A 23,191-nucleotide genomic window follows, 5' to 3' on the forward strand; every position below is an offset into this window, starting at 1 on the left:
TTATTTTTTTATTATTTTTAAGGATCAAAGAGTTAATTAAAAGACGAATTTAAATTTAACGAAAACGAAACCTACTAAATGCAGTGAACTTGATGGCTTTATATTGTCTGAAAGCCCGTTTCTTCACAAAAAAATTCACAGAAGAGTACTATCCTGAAAAATCTTTATATATGAGAAGACATTGACGACGACTGTCGTGATCTATCAAGTCGTTTGCGGGTTGGTAACTAGTCAATACATGTACGCCCAGCGGACCTATCTTTATCCGCGTTCATTACAAAACCACAGCGTGACAAGTTTGAAGAAAAAAAAAACAAGTTGATTTGAACTTTGTCTTGCATGACAAGAATAGAAGAAAATTTGGCAAGTTATCCAAACTCGTGATCTCGGTATCACGTAACAAGCTGAAGCAGTACTTAAACACTGCGTTGTAGAATGTGAGGATTGCTTAAACATTACCAGAATCATGGCTGTTCAAAAGCAAACTTTGCCTTCATTTGCATCCATAATTTCTGTTTTGTCCATTGTGTTCTACTGCGCCGGCTTTTTGAGAGTTGAGCTTGAGTTACACGAGCACAAGAAAAGAATAAACGCTCTTGAAAGCGTTGCAGAGGCCAAGCCGCCGTCAAACGATCCAGACATAATCAAGAATGCTCCCGGTAAGTTTGTCTTACATTACAAGCTAGAGTTTACAAGTTGTTACAATCATACGATACAACTGATCAAAATAAAAGTTCTGTCAAAATCAAAATACTGTTGGTAAAAGAAATTTCCAAAGAACGTGTTTTTGCTTGTTTCGTTTGTGTTGTTCAGCCTCAAAGAAAACCGAAGGTTAGCAGGTCAAGTTTTCTTCAGTCCAATTGATGCAGACAATTTTACAAGAAAATAATGATTCGACCCCGAATTGTTCTTCAACTTTGATTAAAATAATGATAAGGAACAAGCTTGTTCACTTCATTCGTTTAGTTCTTTCAAAAGTCCAGTCACGCGGTTGGGGCAGTTTTTACATAAAATTTTCCAATTGTTATTTTTAGTCTCAAATGGAAGAGATCACTGGTAATAAAATGTCAATTATTTCCGTCTCAGTCATCCCGTGGGTTGAAGAGAAATAAATGCTTGCCAGGAGAAAGGACTCCTGTTGAGATGGTAGAACAAAAACGCGCAAAAGAAAAACTGTTCTGCTTCTCACCATCAAAGCAAAAGAAACAAAATTCAGAACGAGTTAAGTTTTTTTAGAGAATAAGCTGTAAAGAAATTATTTTATCTTCTGCCGATGTAAGTAGATTTTTTTCCAATTTTCTTTTCCTTGGTAGGAATTCAATCCAATAAACTTCATAGACACAGCCGTCAAGTTGACTCAAACAGGAACGCCAAAGAACATAAAGACACGACAGAAACGATGCTGAAAATCAACAAACTTTTATCAGAGGGGAGACTGCATCTCTGTCATTCAAAGGGCGTCACGTGCTCGACAGGCTCCCCAGGCCCCCCTGGTCCACCTGGATCAAGAGGACACAAAGGAGTCCGGGGACGAAGGGGACAGAAAGGAAAAACTGGAAACAAGGGAGATAAAGGCATTATGGGATCGCCAGGAAAGAGTGGCAAGCAAGGCATTATGGGACCTGCAGGGCTAAAGGGAGAGATTGGAACCAAAGGTGAGAAAGGAGACACAGGGCCCGCTGGCATGCCGGGAAATAAAGGAGAACCTGGTGAATCGATTTCATCTCCTGCTGTTGTTGTTTCTCCTGTGACGTTGACAGTGAACGAAGGTGGATCAGCCTCGTTTCAGTGTTCAGCCAGCGGTAATCCTGAGCCTGCAGTAGTGTGGAGTAAACTGGACAATCAGTCAGAAATCATTCAGTCAGCGGTTTCAGGAGGAAAGTTACAGCTAAAGAAGGTGACCGGAAATGACTCGGGCGTGTATCAGTGTTCAGCAACAAACATCCTGGGGAATTCACGGGAAATGGTGCGATTAGCAGTAAATGGTGAGCCACTGGAAATTGTTATTTCTGAAAAATACTTTTCAAAGTGTTACACAGTCACTCAGTGAGACCTTGAAGTTTTCGCAAAAATATATATATTAGACAAAATATATTTCCTCTTTTCTGTTGAACGTAACCCGTTCCTTTGGAAACAGCGAATATTTTCCAGTTCCTCTATCAAATGTTCCGTCCATCTCAATCCTGAATGAGGCTTTTACGCCTCAATTGACTGAAACTTTGTAAACAATGTATTTTAACGAAAGTTACCAGAAGAATATTTCCTTTCACATGTTATACCACTCAGAAACTACTTCAGTGTCTTGCAGTACTTTCTTTAATTTCAGACTTCTCTGTCGTTCAAAATACCACATTTTGATTTCTCTGAAAGGAAAACCGGTTATTTATTGTGTACCTGAAAACAATTTATGAAATCCTAATAACAAGCTTAGCGCTTATTCACTTGGTTGCAGTTCATCCTCGTGTTTCTCTTCATCCGGGACCTTCCTACGTCGTTGAAGGAAGCAACGTTACTCTACCAACCTGTCACGTGACCGGATACCCGGCGCCAGTGGTCACCTGGAGGAAGTCGTCTGGTCAGTTACCCCAGGGGAGGGCGCAGTATAACAACAGTGTCTTACAAATTTCCGATGTCCGTAAAGTTGATTCTGACACATACTTCTGTTCAGCAGTCAACCTTTTAGGAAATGTTGAAAGGAAAACCCAACTAGTTGTGATTTCACTTCCTGTGTTTACCGTTAAGCCACCTGGAAAGGTGTTTGCTTCTCCTGGCGGCACTTTGACGTTAAAGTGCAGCGCTACCGGTGATCCACAACCAGTCATCAGCTGGAAAAGACAAGGAGCAGCACTGCCCGTGGGGAGGAGTCACAGGACAAATGCGGCACTTATCTTAAGGGATTTGAGAAAATGGGATGCTGGAAATTATATCTGTGTGGCTACAAGCGCAGGAGTGTTTCATATAGAGACAATAATCGATGTTGAATTTGGGAAACCAAAAGGTGAGGTAAAGATCGAATAATTAAACATGCCAGTAAGACTGTAATTCACGGTAGTCCGCCCTTTTTTACCCAATCAGTTGCTTTTCCTGTATTTTTTAAATTTTGGTGAGTTTTTCCAATCCAACGGCTTGATCACTCGTTTGTTTATAATAAACAAAAACAAACCTCTGTTAGCCCTCTGACGTACAATGTGCGGTTGTTTGGGTTCACGACGGCGCCAGAAGGCCCTTAGAACGGTCATCAGAACGTCACATACCGTATTTTCCCGATTAAACGCCGGCCTCGTATTAACGCCGGGTCAAAATTACTAATTTTTAAATAAACGCCGGGGGCGTTTGTTCGAGGTCCCGGCGTTTATTTGAGGTCAAAGTAGCGAGTAAATTTATTCTCTTGAATGGCACTGCTATGACATACTAGTACGGTATGCTGCTTTGGAAATTTCAATAAACGTTCAAAGGAAAAGTCCGGCGTAACATAGCTAGGATGGACTTAGTAGTGACTTAGTAGTGACAAAAGTGTTTAATCCGCAATAATGTACCTTTGGGTAACTATCAACTTTGGATATCCAGGGACAGTTTTTCAGGGCAGAACGAAGAGAAACTGCCTTGACAAACTGCCCCTTGGTCTCAGAGATCGGTAACAATAAATCAAACTGAAAAATTGACAGAAATTTGCAGTCCGATAATAAACGCTGGGCCCCGCTTAAACGCCGGTCTCAAATAAACGCCGGGTCCACCAAGCCAAGTTTGAAATAAACGCCGGGGGCGTTTAATTGAGAAAATACGGTATTAGCATAACTCAAAATAAAAGTCCAATTCTTTTGACAACCAAAACTGACAGCACATGTCAAATTAAGACGTCATGATTGATTGCGTCATACCATACCCTTTATTACAAGTTTTTAATTTTCATTTTTTTATTACGGTTTTCGAAAGCAGAGTAGTTAAAAAAGTAGAGTAGAGTAGTTAAACAAAATGCTCAGGTCAAGAACCTCCTGAATAAAAAAAATTGAAATTAATGTTTCCGTGTTAGCAAGTCCACTTATGTCGAGAATTGATTGCCCTAGATGAGTAAAACAGGAATAATAAAAAACATCTGAATCAAAGTCATTCAAAAAAACATTTTGTGACGTCACGAATAGTGACGACATCAATTATTTAATCGATAATATTATCGTTTCAAAGACCAAAACTAAAAAACTAAACTGACTGAATAAAAATCAAGGTGTTAATTTTAGAGAAAAATTATGGTTCCGTGGAAGACACCGAAATTTCTTTAAAATGTTAAAACTCAACAAATGTTTGTCATAGCGATGAACAGTTTTCAGTATAATTAATGGCATAAAATGATAAACTTTGTATAACACGCTTTTGTGACGTTATCAAATATGACGTCATAATGTGAGATTTTGACATTTTTTGTAAAAGAAATGATAAAGAACACATTCCAAGGTAACATGGAAAGTTTGGTAGAAAAATGTTGAACCAAATTAAAATTAGAGCATTTGCCCCTAAATGACGTAGCGCGCTTGTTTTGACTCAGGGCTCACAATCGTTATTGACGGTTGTCTACAGCGTGAGGATGTTACACGATGGCGAGAAGATATGTTCGAGTGGGAAAGGAAATATTTCACTAGTAAGCACGGCGAACGACTGATATTGTTTTTGTCACGAGATCATAGAATTCATATCTTTCAGCCAACGTGTATAGTAGTGTTCTTTTTATTATATAGACAAAAACTACGGAACAGAGTTTCGAAAGTACAAACCTTTAATTTGTGAACTCTTGCACTTCGGCGGCTGGAATTTCTTAAGTATTTTATATTTTTCCTTTGGTCTGCTTACAAAAAGCTCCTTGAATTATTAATTTCATGTAAAATTTCTTCTTCCTGTTTGTATTTGCTCGCTCCTCATTGAACGATGTTAAGTCGCCGACTAAGTGAACTTAACTTCGCTATCACTCGCTCTCTTTTAACCGGCGTTTGGCAAAGTTTGGCAGCCGCGCAATAGCGCGAAATGACGTCATCGATATCCTCACTAGCGCGGATACGGAAAATACACCACTACGGTCCTGGATGTAATTTCGTATTAATTTTATCAGTGGTCTATTTCCAGTAAAACACTCGCGTTTATATAATAAAAATAGTTTATCTGCAAGGTAACTGGACAATTCTTATATAGATTAATTAAACTGAAAAGTAACTTCACGGCTTGCATTCTTTTTCGTCAGATTGTTCAGATCTGCTCAAATCAGGCCACACTCAAAGTGGATTGTACTCTGTGGATCCAGACGGTAGAGGACACTTTACTGTCTACTGTGACATGCGCACTGACGGTGGAGGCTGGACAGTGTTTCAGCGAAGACAGGATGGCTCGGTAGACTTCTATCGAGGATGGAACGACTACAAAGCAGGCTTTGGTCAGCTGACTGCTGAGTTCTGGTTAGGAAACGACAAGATCCACCGACTGACGGCCTCTAGACCCAGCTCTCTACGAGTGGAGATGGAAGACTGGAACGGAGTAAAAGTGTATGCCAAATATGGCAAGTTCAACATTGGCAATGAGCAGGCGCAGTATCGACTTGAAGTGGGTTCATATTCAGGGACAGCGGGAGATTCGTTAGCATATCATAATAACATGAAGTTTACTACAAAAGATAGAGATAATGACAGAGATAATGGCAACTGTGCTGTAGCATGGACAGGCGCCTGGTGGTACAACGCTTGCCACCGATCTAATCTAAACGGACAATACCTGGGAAACAAAAATGATTACCAAGGAGTAAGATGGGGCCACTTCAGATGGGAACTTTCACTCAAATTCTCAGAAATGAAACTGAAGCCGTCATCTTAGAAAGAATACCAGTAACAGGTTTAACCCTATTCAGACCGGGCTTTTTTGGACCTACTCAGACCGGGGGGGGGGCTTCGGAAGCCCCCCTCCCCTATCTAACTTCCAGAATATTTAAGCAATCACAATGAAACTTATAGGATGAATTGTATGTCCGAAAATCTTTCTTCTGGTATACGTCACGTGGGATGATGACGTCACATCACGTGACAATTACGTCATGATGTCAAAACAGCCGCCATCTTGGATCCGCCATCTTGGATTTCAAAATCTTTCCAAAATGCCAGAAAACCACCCAAAATTACTGCAAAGTCCTCAAAATCAATAAAAATGTGCTTTAAACCCGTGAAAATGTAAAAATAATCCCATTTAAGTTGATTTTTATTGACAGAAACATGCAAAATTACAAATTTGGGAAAACATGCCTGTCAAAATGCCGTTGCCATGGTGTTGTCAAGTTCATGACACATCATCCAACCCTACCAAATTATTGCCAGATAAATTTTAGGAAAACTCAGAAAGTTTGGGAGCGTTTGATTTAATCTTAAAAAAGTTATAAGAGTTCAAAGTCAGCGCGGGCCTCAAAAGCCCCCCCCCCCGGTCTGAATAGGGTTAATCCTGTTAGTGACGTAAATACCAACATTTCACTAATCTCCACTCATTACCGTTTTCCGTAATTCGTTGATCACAATGATAATCTCTTTATTATAAATTTGAGTGAAAAGCGGAATTCTTGTTATTGCGCGCTTTTAAGTTTTTATTAAAATAAAAACAGTTTCCTTTACAGTCATTGATGTCACGAAACCGATCACTTTAGCTTGGAACCACAATTTTTGAAAAATACTTGTGTTCCTTTCTTACGAATAGGAGATAAACTTCCAATATCAGCCGTGCCGATACCTTTACTAAGCTGATAGCCTGGATACCAGTTTTTTTTTCCTTTTGTGCTCTCGGAGCCGCTATCGGAAAGGAAACGATTGGTACCCAGGCTACTTCGCTGTACTCGCCTAATCCACACTATATCCGGATAAATTTGAAAACGCATCTTTTTTTCCTCTGGTTCGGTCAACCGTCCACACTAAAACAGCGTTTTTGGATAACGAAAAAGGTGCTTTTCGAAAATGGTCTCTAGAGTGGAGAAATAGATGGTGTTACTAGGTGGTGTAATGTGGACGACGGTAAACGGAGCTTTTCGAAAACGCTGACGTCAAACGCCCACGTGATGTCTGTCACAGTCCTCTTTCGACCATTACTACAAAATGGAGGACATTTCCACCGGCTCAACGTCTCTCCATGAAAAGAAGCCTGGCTTGCATTTTTATTCAGACTCCTTCTGCTTTCGACTACATTTAGACATTTTTATCTTAGATTGTCTGCTTTCCTCAAAATCTAACAACGCGAGAAGGCGGTAATCGCGAACCTATTTAAACAAAAGGTTATATTAGCATGCGCAGCACAGGAGCTCTGCACCTTCGTTAGAAATCTCGGTACATTTTTTTAAGCCGTTCTCTGAGCAATGTGAATTCACCAAGTTATGCGATTATATGAATTTTGAACTTTCTATGTGGAGTTTAGTGCGTGCTCTAGTAATGTACGCATGCTTTACCATTCATCTACAGCTGACGCAGCGTTTCGTGTTCAAATTTATCCGGATAAGTGTGGACGAAAAACATTTTTTTTCCGTTTCTGGGGCGAAAACTCCTTTTTCAAATTTATCGAAATTAGTGTGGACTGGGACCTAGTTTCTCTTCAAACTTATTAATTTAAGAATTTTTTTATATACTCTATTTGAGTCTGCCGCAAATCTTTCTGGCTTCCAGTCGGCTTGTGGGTTGTAAACTTAAGATTTAGCTTCCTTTTCTTGCTCATTAAACCATTTTGCCATATTTTTGTTGAATTGTACCCGCCAATGAATGAAACGTGGAAATAAATGCGATCAGAAGTCTATAATTTCAAGGAATTATTGGCTTCTAATGCAATCATTACTGTATTTAGTGGCAATCAAAAATATTTACTTTTTTGGATCAACGCTAATGTAATCACATTGGTTGAATCAATAGCACGAAAATTAGCTAATAGGGAAATCATAAATTAGCCGATGTATCCCTTGCTCTTCATGATATTACGATCTGTTGTGGTAAATACACGATGGAGAAATTTTGTAGATAAAACATAGTAGAGGGAAAATTTCATTTTTGATAGATCTATTGTTGCTGACTTGAATCTAATTGGCTTAATGTTACAGTGTAAATCTAAGTTAAAACATAATAGAGGGAAAATTTAAGGTCTTGCTCTTCATGAAGTTACGATCCGCTGTGGTGAATACACGGTGGAGAAAGTTTTGTAGATAAAACATAATAGAGGGAAAATTTAATTTTTGATAGATATGTTGTTGCTGACTTGAATCTAATCAGCTAAATGTTACAGTGTAAATCTAAGTAATAGGTCGTAAAAAGCCATTTGGTGGGTACATCTGTTAAATGCTTTTTTTTATTAGATCCCAATGATTGTGGCAAATACATGTTTGAGAATATCTGTAGATGGAACACGGAATTGTGAAAAAAAAAAACAAGTTACAGCTTGTTACTATTTTGGAGAAATTAAATTTAATTTGATTGTATCTATTATTCCCTAGCTTTCTGATTATGAATTGTAAACAAATCTTAATAGTGTCAGTATTAGTTGAATTAAACCTAGATGGGATGAACTATTGTTGTTAGTTTAATTGACTGATACCTAATAAATAAAAGAAAAAGAATGCTAAAACAATCTTTAATTATTTTTGCTTTTCTTTTTTCTATACAAGTCTTCTTTATAACCGTTTTGCGCTGGATACACAGATGTTTACAAACACTAACCAATCAGAGAAGAGAAAGTGTCGTGCGCGTCGGCGTTTCCCGTTTTTTTTTTTGCTGGTGACGTCAGCGTTTACCGAACAGTTTTTTTGTTTTTGTTTTACGTCTGGTATTCCTGCTTTACGTTTCACCTGTTTCTCTTACAGTCAATAGGAAATCGCTCATCTGTAACACTTCAAAGGGAAGTCCAAGAAAGAGTTTTATATGAGGTTTGGTCACATACAAGTATTGCCGTGTGGTTGCATTGCATTGCATTTCAACGCATTGATTTGCATTTCCTTGTATCGCTTTGCATTACATTGTTTCTAACTCGCAAACTTAGCGTAAAATTTCAAGAAATATCGGACTTCAACCTTATCAGATCTTTGTAGCTGCAAAAACTTCTCAAAAGTATAAATCAATGGTTGCCGTTTACTTTAAATTGTGTTGCCGTTTCGCGTTTCCGCTAAATTTCTAGTTAGTGCACTAAGCCAAGTCGCTATTTTGAAGTAGAATGAATATTACTGAGTAGGGCTTTTCGTTACAAGAGCGACACAGCACAGCATTCAGTTTCACAACTCAAGTCCGTTCATGATATAGCCTCTTTAAGTTAAGGTAATTGCAAGCGAAGAGACTCCCATGCTAGTCCACTACAAATCTTTGAAGTCCTTAATTGTCCCAAAAGTGTTACAAGGATTAACGAAGGCGGTACAGTTATGAATGTCATAGGAAAGCCAAAGATGTTTAGGGCGTGCCCGCTCTTGAGGATAGCACGTGCTCTGTTACTAGGCTGGGTCCCAGCGGGATTTCTTGACAGGTGGTTTTGACGCTTTAGGTCTGTCAGGAGGTTTAGCAGTGCTGTGATGACTGCTCGCGTCCCACGTGTTAGAAGTGGAGGAGGCGGCGGCACAGAAGTGAGTCTTGTACTGCGCCTGGGGAATGAACACATTACAGAGCGTGACTTAAGCGTGACAGTAGTCGCTATAGGCGTGACAAAGTATGAAAGGAGCGTGACATTCAAAGGAGACGGCATGTCACGATATGCCGGTACTATCATGTTTTGTGATGCACAAATTAACTTTGAGCGGAAAGAAATCCCAAACTAATAGTTTGTTGAAGCAGAAAATCAGCTAAAAAGGAAGAATAGAAAAATTAAATACCTGGAAAGCAGCTTTCAGAGCTGACGTTCGATCATTTCTTGCTGAAGAACCGAATACTCCACCAGACGACGAGGAAGATGCCGGTCGAAATGAAGACTTTGAAGACGACGACGATACGGAAGACGATTGTGGATAAGATGAATCGGGGTAGGAATACTGTGCACCTCTGCCATCACCGACCTGGGTATCCTGTGGAAAACAAGAAAATTTCAATTCTTTTCAAGTGTCAGCGTTTTCAAGGAAACATGTCGAGAAGCAGTCGCACCAAACTATCCGCCAGTTTGTTTTGGCCGATTATAGCGTTTGCGTATGCTCCGTATGTGCCAACCTGTCCCTGGTAACGGTTTATACGAAAAAACGTTTGCGAGTGAACCCTTCACCCAGGGTCACCCTGCCCCTTGAGCCAACTTTGTAATTTCTCATGTAAACGCTTCACAGCTATTTATCAAGAAACGCATGGAATGCTATCTTGTCTGGGAGGGGGGGCTCGATATGGAGGGTAGCCCTCTTACCTGGGACACCTTTTCTTCATTTAGACAGGCCCTTGGTTGTGTTTCTGATTGGTTGAAGAAAGCAAGGTTGGCTCTGACTGGTTTAAGCACGCTGCACGATTTTTCGGCCAAACTTAAACAAACAGAAAACTGTTCTTCTGCCTTTGCTAAATACATAATAAACCGAAACAGAGATTTAACACAAACAAAGGCCATTGCAAAAGCTGAACCAATGACGGGATACGTTTCTGAGCAGTTTACACAGCTCATCGACAGCAACTTGATAATATTAAGCTAAGAACCATTTCGATAGACATGTCATGATACTTTACCGAAGATCCGTGCATTCCCAGGCCGGGCCTTTCACGCATGCGTGGTCTTCCTTCCCTAACGCTGGCTTTTCCTTTGCCGTGTCGGAAACGAGACTTTCGGAACCAGGCGTTCTGTGAATGAGAATGAAAACGCTACTATTTAATTGTGTATAGAGGAACAGATCATGAATAAAAGAACCAAGCGCCAATGATGGGAAACGAAAACTGCTTGTGCTCACTGGGAAAACGAACCACAACCTTCACAACGTTCTTAAACATAGTGGAAATTTACAACCACCATCGACAGCACCATGAAACTATTGATCAACAGCTTTCCCAGTAGTGGTCACACAAGGATTTTATCCACAGATTTAAAGTGAGAACCACCTTATAGCATCACATAAAAGAACTGCTCAATAGCTTTCATTTGAATAGTCAGGCACACTACGGTTTTGTCCACAGATTTAAAGTTAAAATCACCATATACAGCATAACAAAAAGCACCACATGAAAGTACTGCTCAATAGATTTCATTTGAATGAAACGACTTAAAAGTTATAACCACCTTGTACAGCATAATTAACTGTACATATGCAAGTAGGACTGCAGTATTGCTAAATAGCTTTTTGACACACCAGGGTTTCATCCACAGACTTTGGTTGCATACCGTAAATTCGATATAAATGGATTCAGCCAAGCCTAAAAGCGTAGCTCCCCGGTAATTTACTTTGCCCTTTATTTCAAATGTCTGAATTCACTGACCATAGACATAAAAAATAGGTAGTAATCCAATATAAACCATTTCCGGTCAGCGGTCAACTTTATAAAAACACGTTACATCGATAAATTATATACCTGAGCCCACGATACTGGTCAGCGGACACCTTGTATTGACAGCTGTCAATTGACCATAACGTGGATGCCCAGTACCAAAGAGGTTAGTAAGAGTTAATTTATTTCTGAAGTGGGCGACGTACTACGTACGGATGTACGCGCCCGCGAGCCATGCCGCTAGCCCCGATGACCATCAAAACTCAAGTTTATGGTTTTCCTATTTCTGTGGATTTTTTATAGTTATGGGGCTCCGCTCTGCGGCCCTTTGGGCTGCTGTAGAGTTTCGCTATAAATAGTAAGAACAAGATTTATGGCCACAAATTTCACAGAGTACGTACCTTCATAGCCATGTCCATCAGAGCTTCAGAGACAGCTTGATTAGCACCTTCCTGTGGGAGAAAAAGATCAACCATTAAAAACCCCTGATACCTTGATGCCATTATAAGTAACTCGTTAAGGCCACGCAACGCTCGCGAGCCGCATAACACTTTCTCGGCCCCACGTTTCGCGCACGTCGTAACACCTCCGATAAAACTGCAGATAGCGGACTTCGAAGATTCACGAGACGAAGTGCTCTTCTAACTTCTCAAGGGCGAACATGAAGCAAATTTCTCATTAAAAATCACCAAAAAAGAACTACACTGCCCAAGCTTCTTTTTAAAACTGTAGATAATACCTGCTTAACTCTTGCTTTAGGAGCAACACAGTTTACAAAAATTGCTTTACTCGATATGGAAAGATACTTTTTAAGCCTGGGCCAAAGGAAGATGAGAGTTGATGAGAACTCAAACTCTCACTTTCGTTTGGCATGGAACTCTCATTCACTCTCATCGACTCTCATGCACTCTCATCGACTTTAAACGTGCTCAAATTGTTTGTGAGAGTCGATGAGAGTTTGACGGACTCTCGTTCTCGTTTGGCCCGAGTTGATGATAGTCGATGAGAAATAACGAAAACTCTCATGAGAGTCAACTCTCATTAACTGTCATCCTCGTTTGGCCGGGCTTTACGTGTTTTTCCTTCTTTTCCAATCAGACGTCATATTCGTATAACCTTCCAATACATAAGATATGCTGCCGAAAACTCATTTCAGAACTCACCAAATTTCGCACCAGATCTCCTGAAAAGTTCTGATCCGCAGACGTGAGAAGGGTGTAGGCTGCACCCTTTTCCCCTGGTCAAAAAAACAAAGAAACCTTACCACAAATGGCCCGTCTCTTTTTTTTAAATAAATAAATTAATTAATTAATTAATCAAACACGCTACAAAAATGATCAGTAAACCACTTTTACGTACTCATTATCGCAACATTCTTATAAAAAGATTTCACGAGATTCGCCACTCACGTGAGTTTAGTTACATGGAAATTCTTCTTTTCTATGCACACATATAGTCTTGAACCTAATATAATTTATCTATGTGGATCTTTATGTTGAAAGCTTAAGTAAGTCCTCCCTTTTAACATCCCCCCCCCCCCCCCTCTAGAGCGTTATTTTTTTGCTGTTATAATCAGACTTTTTATTAGGTCCCACTTCTCTCTTTTCAAGATAGTAAATCAAGACATTATAGGAAATGAAATATGATTACTTTGACCATCTGTTAGTTTTGGAGTTAACCACTAAAAACAACTTTTATGTTCGATAGCTTATTTACTGTTTTAAATAACAACTTTCCCCCACCCCCTCCTCCTTAAACAGCTCTTAAATAGCAATAAGCCCCCGCCCCACCCCAGCCCCCAAGGAAGATTAACAGAGCTTTGACGATGCACCTTCAAGGGAACAAGTTAAAACGACTGCAATAATAAATTACCGGCTCTTCCAGTTCGACCAATCCTATGCGTGTGCGTGTGAATGTCACGTGCCACGTCATAGTTTATAACAGTTTTGATTGACGGGATGTCCAAACCACGTGCTGAAAAGGAAAAAAAATAATACCAACGCAGCGCATTAACAGAGAGCAACTTCATAAAAAGGTTTTGAGTTGCCTGTCGATGCAATCACATGTTTTTACCTTCGTGCCTTTTGTAGTGCAATGCATATGCCTTACGGCACTTTCAGGAAAACGAACAGGTGACAGTTCTTCCGCTTGCAGGAGCACAAGATTACAAGTCGATTACATTTGTGGAGGCAGCGTGGCCGAGTGGTTTGGGGCGCTGGTGTTGTAATCCGGTGGTCTCAGGTTCAAGACCTCCACCCTGCCACTAGCTGGATTTGTTCTTGAAACGTCCCGATTTCAAATCCCCGGCTACCGTTATTAATAGCCAACTGGTCAGCCTCCTGCCAGTTGGGATTTTTAACCTTTAAAATATTTGTTTCCTCTGTTTCAGTGGTATGCCTGTAAATTATGACCACTATAAACCATATACAACGTTAACTATTTTTTTTTTTACATTTACATAGTACTTCGTACCTGCCACATCGGTCGCTACTAAGATAGCAATCTCTTGCTTTTTGAATGCGTTAATGACTTTGTTTCTCTCGAACTGGTCCATGTCTCCGTGCAGTAAAACCACTAAGGATAACAACATTAATAATCAGTAAGGGTCAGGGCAGACTATAGACTGAGAAACGATTAGCCACTAATTTATGTCAGGTTCAGTCGAGTAGGCTTGCACACGAACGTGCGAGTAAAAAAACACTTCGCACGAGGAAACACGACGCGCGGGGGCGAAAAAAAATGAAGTAATTTTCTCGTGCGCATGGGATCGTCCACTCGATTGACCCTAAAAAAATATGGTAAGTCGAGTCGATCACAATGGGTTAACAGTAACAAGAAATTACACTGTTCACAGCCTTTCTATTTTTCTACGGAAAGGGCGAAAGAAACATCGACTGCAAAGCACGAGGGGGGGGGGAGAAAAATATGCAAAAATAGACGGCTGTGGACAGTCTACTAAATAACAAACTTTCAAAAATTCATTTGACGTCAGTAATAAAATAATTTTCCTTTGAAAACAAAACTACTATCTTTTGTTATTGATAACAAACGCGGCAATTTTGTTATCGACAAACCTTTTATTGAAGTGTGTGAGACAGTCGCAGACAAAAGCTACACAAGACACTGTTGACCAAAATGCGATGCATTTGCACTGAACATACCTTCAAAATCTTTGGTTTTCAGTTTTGCTGCGAGTTCTTCACTGTTTGCTTTTTTCGTTACGAAGATAAGTACGCTGCCAGCTAAAATGAAAGGTAAAACACATAAACAATGTAAGCATAAACGTTTTAAACTCAGATTCATAAAAAATCACAACTAGAAAGGTCTAAAGTGCAATAACTACACTAATGGAAGCCCCAGCCAAATTAGATTTGCACAGTAGCAGGTTAACAGTAGTAATGTCCAACAGACGTGATTCTTTATACGTATCTGGTTATCTAGTGAGCCAAAATGCCATATGATCTGTTCTCAACCCTCGCTGTTCAATGTTTGCCACGTTTTATAGGAGCAGGTACCCCTTTCTGGACTTCCAATCACGTAGTTATGAAAAAATACTCAAATAGCTGCCTGTTTTGGCTATCACGGCCTCCGAGGAGACTTCTCACTTTCCCTCTGGCTATCATAGTCAAAAACAATTCCTGACTGTACCTGATGTGAAAGAGACTAGATGTCTTGTCAGCCATGTCCATTTATCAGAGACACTTGGCAGAATCTCCACAATCTGCGTCACATCTTCGTTTGCCTGGAGGGTAAAATAAAACATGCCATACAGGAAATGTAAGTCCACTTTAAATAAACCCTTAGCATTTTATAAGATTGCCCTTAAGACCGGTTAACATTTTCGAATCAAGCACTAAGTGTAGGCATAAGAACATGTGAACCACCGTGACGTAAAAGCAAATGCAAGCTTAATGAATGAAAACGTTTCACAAACCATTTTCTTGTAGGAACGGTTGTTACCTTACTCAACCTTGTGTGCACCATAGAGGTAAGTAAACCTATAAATTCTCAAGAGCGCTCAAAAACCAAATTCTCCAAAAAAGATTTCATTATATTAACAAAAAGATCAAAGAAGACAGCAAAAAAACTAAATGAAAATTTTGATTCTGCACAACTCGAATGGCTATTACTTTTTAAAATGAAAATCAACGTCCCAGAAAACATGTTTAAGGCTGAGGAACTCTGTTATCATGTACCTGAAGAAATAAGAAACATTTTAGTTTACTAGATTGCATACACTGTATGTTTTATTTAAACAACGCATTCTTACCTCACCAAGTTCACCCACTACTACTCTGATAGGATCTGTCAAAATATCCCGACAAAGCATCTCAACTTTCTTCTTGAACGTGGCACTGAACAGCAAAGCTATACACACGATTGTGAAGAGAACGTTCATGTCAGACAACTGAATTTGAACATAACGCAGGTAAATAGTAGATGTTAGGAATTAACAATAACTGGGACTTGAAGGGTGTGGGAGGAATGATGACATAACGATTAGTGTGCTAGATTGGGTGGTCTGGGCTCGAGCCCTTGCTTACATCAAGGTCAATGTGTTGTATTTTTGAGCAAGACACAAGTTTGCAGTGACACTATCTTTCTACCAACAAGTAGTATCAACGAGTGCCAACAATATGCTAGAGAGTAACCCTGTGATGGACTAGCATCCCACACAGGGGGAGTAGAAATACTCCTAGTTGCTAAATGTTACAGAAAACAGAGATAGGTACAGAGTGTGATAGGCCACTAGGCTGAAGAAGACTTAACCTGGGTCTTGAAGGAATTAAAACAATGGATATTGTTTTAAGTTGTTATATACAAAGTTGTTATACTTACTTTGTCTGTCAGGACGAACATTGTTTGCTATCGATCTCACTTGCGGCTCTGAGGAACAAATATGCGATAACATCACAAATAATATTAGGTTCATAGTTTTGTTGATTCACATGAGTAGAATGCTCATGTATGCACACTACATGGAAGAGGGCATCAAACCTGGAGTCAATTAATTAATGCTCTTCTACTGAGTAGTACTTCTTTGTACTGCACTGTAATACTGTTTACTTTTTTTAAGCATGCAGAGGAAACCCTAATATACCACTATTCAAATAAAAGCTATTGAGCAGTACTTCTTTGTAGTACTGTTTATAATGCTGTGCAAGGTGGTTCTAACAGTTGAGTTGGTGCATGAAACCTTAGTATGCGACAACTGTTGCAAATAAAAGCTGTTGAGCAGTGCCTTAATGTGGTACTGTTAATGCTGTACCACACCACACCATTGGTGGTTCTAACTGTTGACTGTAGATGACTACTCATATGAAAGCTATTGAGCAGTACTTTCTATGGTGCTGTTTATTATGCTGTACAAGGGGGTTCTAACTTTTAACTCTGTGGATGAAACCCTAGTATGTGACTATTCAAATGAACGCTATTGAGCAGTCCTTTCATGTGGTGCTGTTTATTACGCTGTACAAGGGGGTTCTAGCTTTTAAGTCTGTGGATGAAACCCTAGTGCGCGACCATTCAAATAAAAGCTATCACTTTCATGTGGAGCTGTTGGTTTCACACAATGTAGTTATACACTACAAAAATGAAATTTGGAATTGATGGAAATCATGATGATATAAGATTGAAGTAAAACATACCAAATCCCATGTCAAACATTCTGTCAGCTTCATCAAACACCAGATAGGTTACTCTTTGAAGATTTGTTCCTTTTCCCTTTATGTGATCAATCAGTCGACCCTAGGGATAGGAAAAGACAAGAAAAACACAAACTCAAATATGTTCTGCTAACAAGATGCAATTATCAAGATGACAACTCCACTTGTCGGATCACAAATAAAATTATTCATTTGACAAACAGAACAGGTCAAAAAATCTACAAACTTTCATCAGGGCCCTGCATTAAAGCTTCTGTAAATCTTGAAATATTTCTCAGAAATGAGAGGCAATTGTTGGATCAAGAACTCTACTTTTTGGGTCGAATCTAGCTGACAATATTGGACAACCATTGGCAACCTAACTGCATAATAACATCTACTTGTACATCTAACATGTACAGTACAGTTAAAACCCGCAAGAACCCAACATTTAAGAACCTGTGAGGCTAAAATTTGAAAATTAGACCCTCCTAAACTTTGGAAACAGGTTCTTATTTTGTAAAATTGATTAAAAATGTTAACTTTGAGGAAAACATGTTATACATGTACAAGAAATTGCTGTGCAGGGCCAAACTGTTCGAAGAGTGGATAACGCTATCCACAGGATAAATTGCTATTTAGTGGATAAATGTTAACAAAACATACTAGACTATCCACTGGATAGTGATTTATTCAGTGGATAGCATTATCCGCACTTTGAACAACTGGACCCAGGTATATAATGTTATGTTCTGAAATATAAGATATACAAGAATTACACCGAATAATTATGACTTTAGAAAAGTTCTACTAGCAACTGCCAATATAAATTTTTCTTCAGAAAATAAGAACCTATTAGGAACCTAAATAGCCTATTAAATTTGTGTTAACTACCATTTATGTAAGAACCTGTTAAGGCTAACCTGGAAAAATTAGATTCTTACTCGTGGGTTTTTACTGTATCACTCAGCTAAAGGCTGGGTTACATTAAGATCTTTCTTATGAAAGAAACGTCCTTACTGGAGTAGCGACAACAATTTCTGCCCCCTCTTGAAGTGCTTTGGACTGCTCATACTTGTTGCCACCTCCAAACACAGCTACAGCATGTATGTTGTAAACTCTTCCAAACCGCCGTGCCTCCGCAAATATCTGCTGGCAAAGTTCTCTTGTAGGAGCACAGATGAGTGCAATAGGCCCATCGCCAGGCTCAAGCTCTGGTTGGTCCATAATGTGGACCAGCGCTGGCCACAAGAAGGCCGCTGTCTTACCAGAGCCTGTCTTAGCAATGCCGATGATATCTCGACCACTGAGTGCAATAGGGATGGCCTGAAAAGAGGGGATGGATCAGTGTTAACATTTTGCACATCAAATACACTGTGGGTAATCAGCTAAACAATACTATTATTGAAGTTCTCTCTACCCAGGTGTTAAATGAGTAGCAGTGCATCCATTCAGGGCGGAATAGAAATGCCTAGTCGCTTCATGCTGCAGTGTTCGGTAACAGGGATAAGTGTCAGCCTTATGTGCCACTACATGTAGGCTTGAATGCAGACTTCACCTTTTACCTTTTGATTATTGTAGAGCATGGTGGCCTAACAGTGCACTAGACTCGGCATCAAGCAGTCTGGGTTTGAGCTACATGTACATTTGTTACAAGTTGTAATCCAAACCATTTCATCCTCTGTAATGGAAATCCTGGTTTTATCAGGGCATACAGTGGTGTGTCCACAAATCATTGTTTGCATGGGAATACAATCCCAAAAAATTAATTTCTGTGTATAATTCTCTTTCCAAAAATCTTGGCATGTAATCTTCACTTGAGCTAGATATCATGCAGAGTTTAGGGATATCCCTAGACTAGGGACATACAGCTTTGCATACACTGTACAATGTACATGCATCTGTATCCACATAAATATCTTCCTGGAAATTAATGGTTATAGTAGAATGGCAGCTACATTGTAGAACTGATAAGCAATGCAAGGTTAAATCAGATGAACATTCATACACGTACCTGACACTGTATAGGGGTTGGTTGTGTGTAGTCTGACTTCCTGATTGCACCCATTAGCTGCTCGTCAAAACCAAAATGTGCAAAACTGATGGACGGTCTTGAAGGCAGAGCACCTGACACCTGTCAACCAACAACAACAATACTCAGGCATCATAAAATTGAATGAAATAATCACATAATGTGCAAGTCTTGCATCAAGTAGGCACAGTGGAATATCCAAAAGCCATCGCATGTTCTGATCTGAAGTGGCAAACAAAACTGGACTAACTAGTCAACATAAGAGGGGTGCTTTGCATTTACCTAAAATTTTCGGAAATTTCATTTGGATTGAAGTGAAGTGGAAAGGTCCATTGCAGTTCAGTCAGACTGAAATATTTGGGAGCACCTCTGGAGGTGCTCCACTTTGACTGGTTGGGCTGGTCTGACTAAAATTGACTAAATTTGATTTTGACAAACTGTTAAGTTGCCTTACTTCAGTTTTAATTAGTTCCTCCTCACAGATGTGGGGCATGAGTGAAAGGAATGCAAAATGGAAAGGACCAGTCCACTTGGTTGACCAAGTTTAATCAGAAATGTTGTTCCAGTCAGCCCCTGTTGGACAGACTGGTCGGACAGTGAAAATGGAAAGCACCTGGGAAGCACAGGTAGTGCTTTGGGCTCTGGCTGGTTTATGCTAAGTAATGTTTCAGCTGGTTGGTCCCAGACAGCACTAACCGCATTGCAGAACAACAAGACACCACACATTGTCTATGGGATTGAATACAAGGCACAAAAGTGCTATATAATTGAGTCAGGAAATCTTCTAATATTACCCATAATTGGTAATTTGGTAATTACCGATCAAATTTACCAGCCAAAAATGAAATAAAATTTTATAAATCTTAAAAAATATATATTTAAAATATAAAGATTTAAAAATCTTTATCATTAGCACCTTCAAAAAAATCACTTATCAATTTTTTTTCTTACCTCCAATTAGCCCTGTTACCGTGTAATCAGAGAAGTGAGTGAGAAAATAACTAGACTGAGGTTTTTCCTTTTAATATTCACATGCACCTACAAAATGCTGAATTCTATCAAGAACAATAGCTTCGTTGGTCATTGCATTACCTTCATCCCTAACTTTTTCCTCAAGTCCTGAACCTCGTGTTCTGTAAGCTTGGCTATTTCTTCGTGTTCAAAGTAGAAGTTTTTCTCAAATGTTGGGTAGTCAATCTGTAACAGGTCAAATTAAAGTAAATCAGAGTTACATTATTTCTAAAGCTACATGATTGTATAATTAATATGTGATTCAATCAATTCCACAATAAATGAAATTTTTCAGTCGCGTCAGGTTATTACACCATACTTTCCATATAAAATGCTAAATATAAGATCAATTGACCACATTAAACAACAGTGACAGTGGTGAGAAATACCTCAAAGTGATCCACTGCTGGAAGAGGCACAATAATCTGTAGAAACAAACAAACAAACGAATAAATTAATTCAAACAGACAATAAGAGTAATTTTGAGTAACATTACCTCAGTCTGTTTGATTGGCACAATTGCTGGGAAAGCTGTCGTTTACATATATTTGGAGGTGGGGTGCCCTAATGGTTAGGGCGCTAGACTCTGGATTGAGCAGTCCTGGTTTGAGCCTTAGGGTCATTACTTCACAGTACCTCTCTCCACCCAGGTGTAAATGGGTACTGGCGAATTAAAGGCTTATGGGTGACCCAGCGATTGGACTGGTCTCCCATCCAGGGGGAGGAGGAGGGAGTAGAAATACTCCTAGTCACTTCATGCTACTGAAAACGGGTAAAGCTTTGGCCTGATGGGCCACTAGGCTCGAACACAGACTTAACCTACATACACTGTGTTATTAAAAAAAAAATGCAGAATCCTTACCATTTTCCATCAAAGGCATATAAAAGGGTTACCTTTTCTGTCAAAACTGGTATTCATATAAAAAAGGGTAAAATTAAGGGATTGCACCTCAGGTCAGAACCACTGCATACAAAATATTTTTTTAGTATCCCACCAGGAATTTAATACCTTTGATTTCTCTGGAGCAATAGGATTGCCGTCACTGTCGTACTCGATTTCTTCCTCATCATCAGGGTAAGCAACTACAGGTGCATTCTTCACGTAGTTGAAATACGATTCGTGATCATCCTCCTCCTCAATATCATCTCTTCTTATCCTGATTTATAATACATTATCAGGGTCAGTACTATTAAAAAGAAACTAAACAGTCAAATCACTTAGTACATGTATCAATAACAATTAAATGAACAGCATGAATTCCCATTTTCTTAGGAAAGAGTTCTAAAATAAATTACCGTGCACCCTATTTGTAAACAGTACACTGTACATGTACATTGTTTTAAGTTAAACAGTAGTGTGTTTGTTTAGCTACACAAAGTTGTCATGAATGGATTGTTTTCCTAAGCATTTGACAAAAGATCAAAGCAAGCAAGACAGCTATAGCCAAACACAAAGATCACTGAGGGCAGGTTTTGGAGCGCAGAATGATTGTCTTGATGTTTACCCAAAATTGCAAGCCATGTCCACAATTGTGACCATTTTAAGATAGGCCCTGGCAATGTTTAAGTTGTCTGGCATGAGGAAAGTTACCACTAGCAGGAAGTTTGGAGTGCACAAAAGAAGCATAAGAGTTGCTCAAGGCAAAAGCCAAAAACAACTCTACCTTCTTAAGTGCTTTCAAAGCTTTCCAACCAACTTACTAGCACAATTCAACAGTATCAACCTCCTCACTACAGTTGCTTGGTATTTAAAAAACAAGACAGCTGTTCTAATGCAGAAAGTCACCAGTCAAGTGTCTTTACATTGTACAGTGTAGTGTCATGATTGATAAGAACAAAAAAAAAACCACTCACTTTTTCTTGTCTTTTTCACTTTTTTCCTTCTCAGACATTGCTGTTTCCTTTTGTACTTCATGCTGAAAGTTTAAATAAGAAAAAATACAATTTGTAATATCATCACAATGATGAATCAATGTTTGCCAATCCTGGAGTAAGACAAACCACAACTAGAATCCCAATTTCTTAAATCCTTGGTTTCTGGAAACTGCCATTTTTTTGAGCTAATTTTCTTTTCCCTTGGATAGAACTTTTACCCTCAATCTCTCCAACCTCTGATTTCTCAAAGCAATACTCCTTTAAATTTCCCTAGGAGATTCATAAAATCGGGATTCTACTGTACATGGACATGCACATGAATGTACTTGGGGATGGTGATATCAAGTCATTCACATCACTTAAATCTGCCATTTCCAAGGGCTTTAATGAGATTTTGAGTAGCAGGAAAAGTGGTAAGTACACCTGACAAGGATAGTACAGTAACTTGTTTGCATTGTCTAAATAAAAAAATGTTGAATGAAATGTTGCCTGGTGTCTGATTTAGATGGTACTATTTTGTCATATGCTAGTTTTGAAGTGCATAGTACTTTGTCGTGCAATAATGGCAAATGAAATAAAATTCTCATATGAAAGATGATGCTTTTCAGGAAATAACACAGGCGTACATGGAAGAAGAAATTTCAAGTGTTCTCAACAGGAGTCAAATCTATCTGGGGCGGATCTAGGGGGGTTCGGGGGGTTCGGTCAAACCCCCTAAATTGAAACCTCTAACCTAAAAATACTTGTAAAATGTTACGTAAATAAATTCAATCTTATATGCCAAAAAAGTAATGGACAAATTAAACCTTAACTGCTCCCTAACATTTACTGTTTGCTACGAATTGCTTGCACTACATGTATACCGCGATCGTTTCCGGCCTCCCGTTTTCACTCAATATTCTCCCGATTTTTTGTAACTCTCTTCTAGCAAAGAAAGGTAATCTTCACTAGTCGTTTAAGCACGATCCTTTGTCGTTGTTCTGTGGTACCTTAGGCTTCTTTTACCTTCTTGGATCTTCAGGGAATCCTAGCATGAACCCGCGGTTTTGTCGTTGAGGTAATACAGTGGATCGCCTCGACTTCGTGCAAGGTTTTGCGTTCATTCGTGTGTGGTTTTTGAAGTCGTTCTGTCCGTCGTTGATGTCAAAATGCAGGAAATGGCATCTTAGAGGCCTATATTTTCAAAAACTTTTCCAGGGAAGCTCACACCTTCA

General features: G+C 39.3%; 2 protein-coding genes across 3 annotated transcripts in view; one reads left to right on the forward strand and one right to left on the reverse strand.

Annotated features, from left to right (window-relative positions):
* LOC144659670 (ATP-dependent RNA helicase DDX42-like) overlaps positions 1-23,191 on the reverse strand; it is a 60,086-nt gene that overhangs the window by 33,034 nt on the left and 3,861 nt on the right. The window contains exons 3-20 of one of the 2 annotated variants that reach the window (XR_013571945.1): positions 21,957-22,018; positions 21,112-21,259; positions 20,492-20,527; positions 20,184-20,288; positions 19,074-19,193; positions 18,080-18,385; positions 17,063-17,162; positions 16,254-16,301; positions 15,685-15,782; positions 15,063-15,156; positions 14,576-14,656; positions 13,887-13,988; positions 13,287-13,388; positions 12,578-12,651; positions 11,816-11,866; positions 10,665-10,775; positions 9,842-10,030; positions 9,283-9,613 (exon numbers count right to left, since the gene is read on the reverse strand). Coding sequence is in view for 1 of the 2 variants with exons in the window: in XM_078520160.1 (XP_078376286.1) it covers positions 9,467-9,613; positions 9,842-10,030; positions 10,665-10,775; positions 11,816-11,866; positions 12,578-12,651; positions 13,287-13,388; positions 13,887-13,988; positions 14,576-14,656; positions 15,063-15,156; positions 15,685-15,782; positions 16,254-16,301; positions 17,063-17,162; positions 18,080-18,385; positions 19,074-19,193; positions 20,184-20,288; positions 20,492-20,527; positions 21,112-21,259; positions 21,957-22,018 (1,974 nt within the window). In the remaining variant the exon portion in view is untranslated. Of the gene's footprint in view, positions 1-8,602; positions 9,614-9,841; positions 10,031-10,664; positions 10,776-11,815; positions 11,867-12,577; positions 12,652-13,286; positions 13,389-13,886; positions 13,989-14,575; positions 14,657-15,062; positions 15,157-15,684; positions 15,783-16,253; positions 16,302-17,062; positions 17,163-18,079; positions 18,386-19,073; positions 19,194-20,183; positions 20,289-20,491; positions 20,528-21,111; positions 21,260-21,956; positions 22,019-23,191 lie in introns of those variants that run through there. The other variant, XM_078520160.1, reaches the window with a different exon arrangement.
* On the forward strand, positions 425-8,464 carry LOC144659690 (uncharacterized). The gene is made up of 6 exons (XM_078520179.1): positions 425-659; positions 1,314-1,985; positions 2,453-2,998; positions 5,228-5,868; positions 6,458-6,564; positions 6,623-8,464. The coding sequence occupies exons 1-4, from the start codon at positions 467-469 to the stop codon at positions 5,848-5,850; spliced, it is 2,034 nt and encodes a 677-aa protein (XP_078376305.1). The 5' UTR covers positions 425-466; the 3' UTR covers positions 5,851-5,868; positions 6,458-6,564; positions 6,623-8,464.

Source organism: Oculina patagonica, chromosome 7 (assembly GCF_052425735.1).
Source record: "Oculina patagonica isolate OP01 chromosome 7, crgOcupat, whole genome shotgun sequence".
NCBI classification, from domain to species: domain Eukaryota; kingdom Metazoa; phylum Cnidaria; class Anthozoa; order Scleractinia; family Oculinidae; genus Oculina; species Oculina patagonica.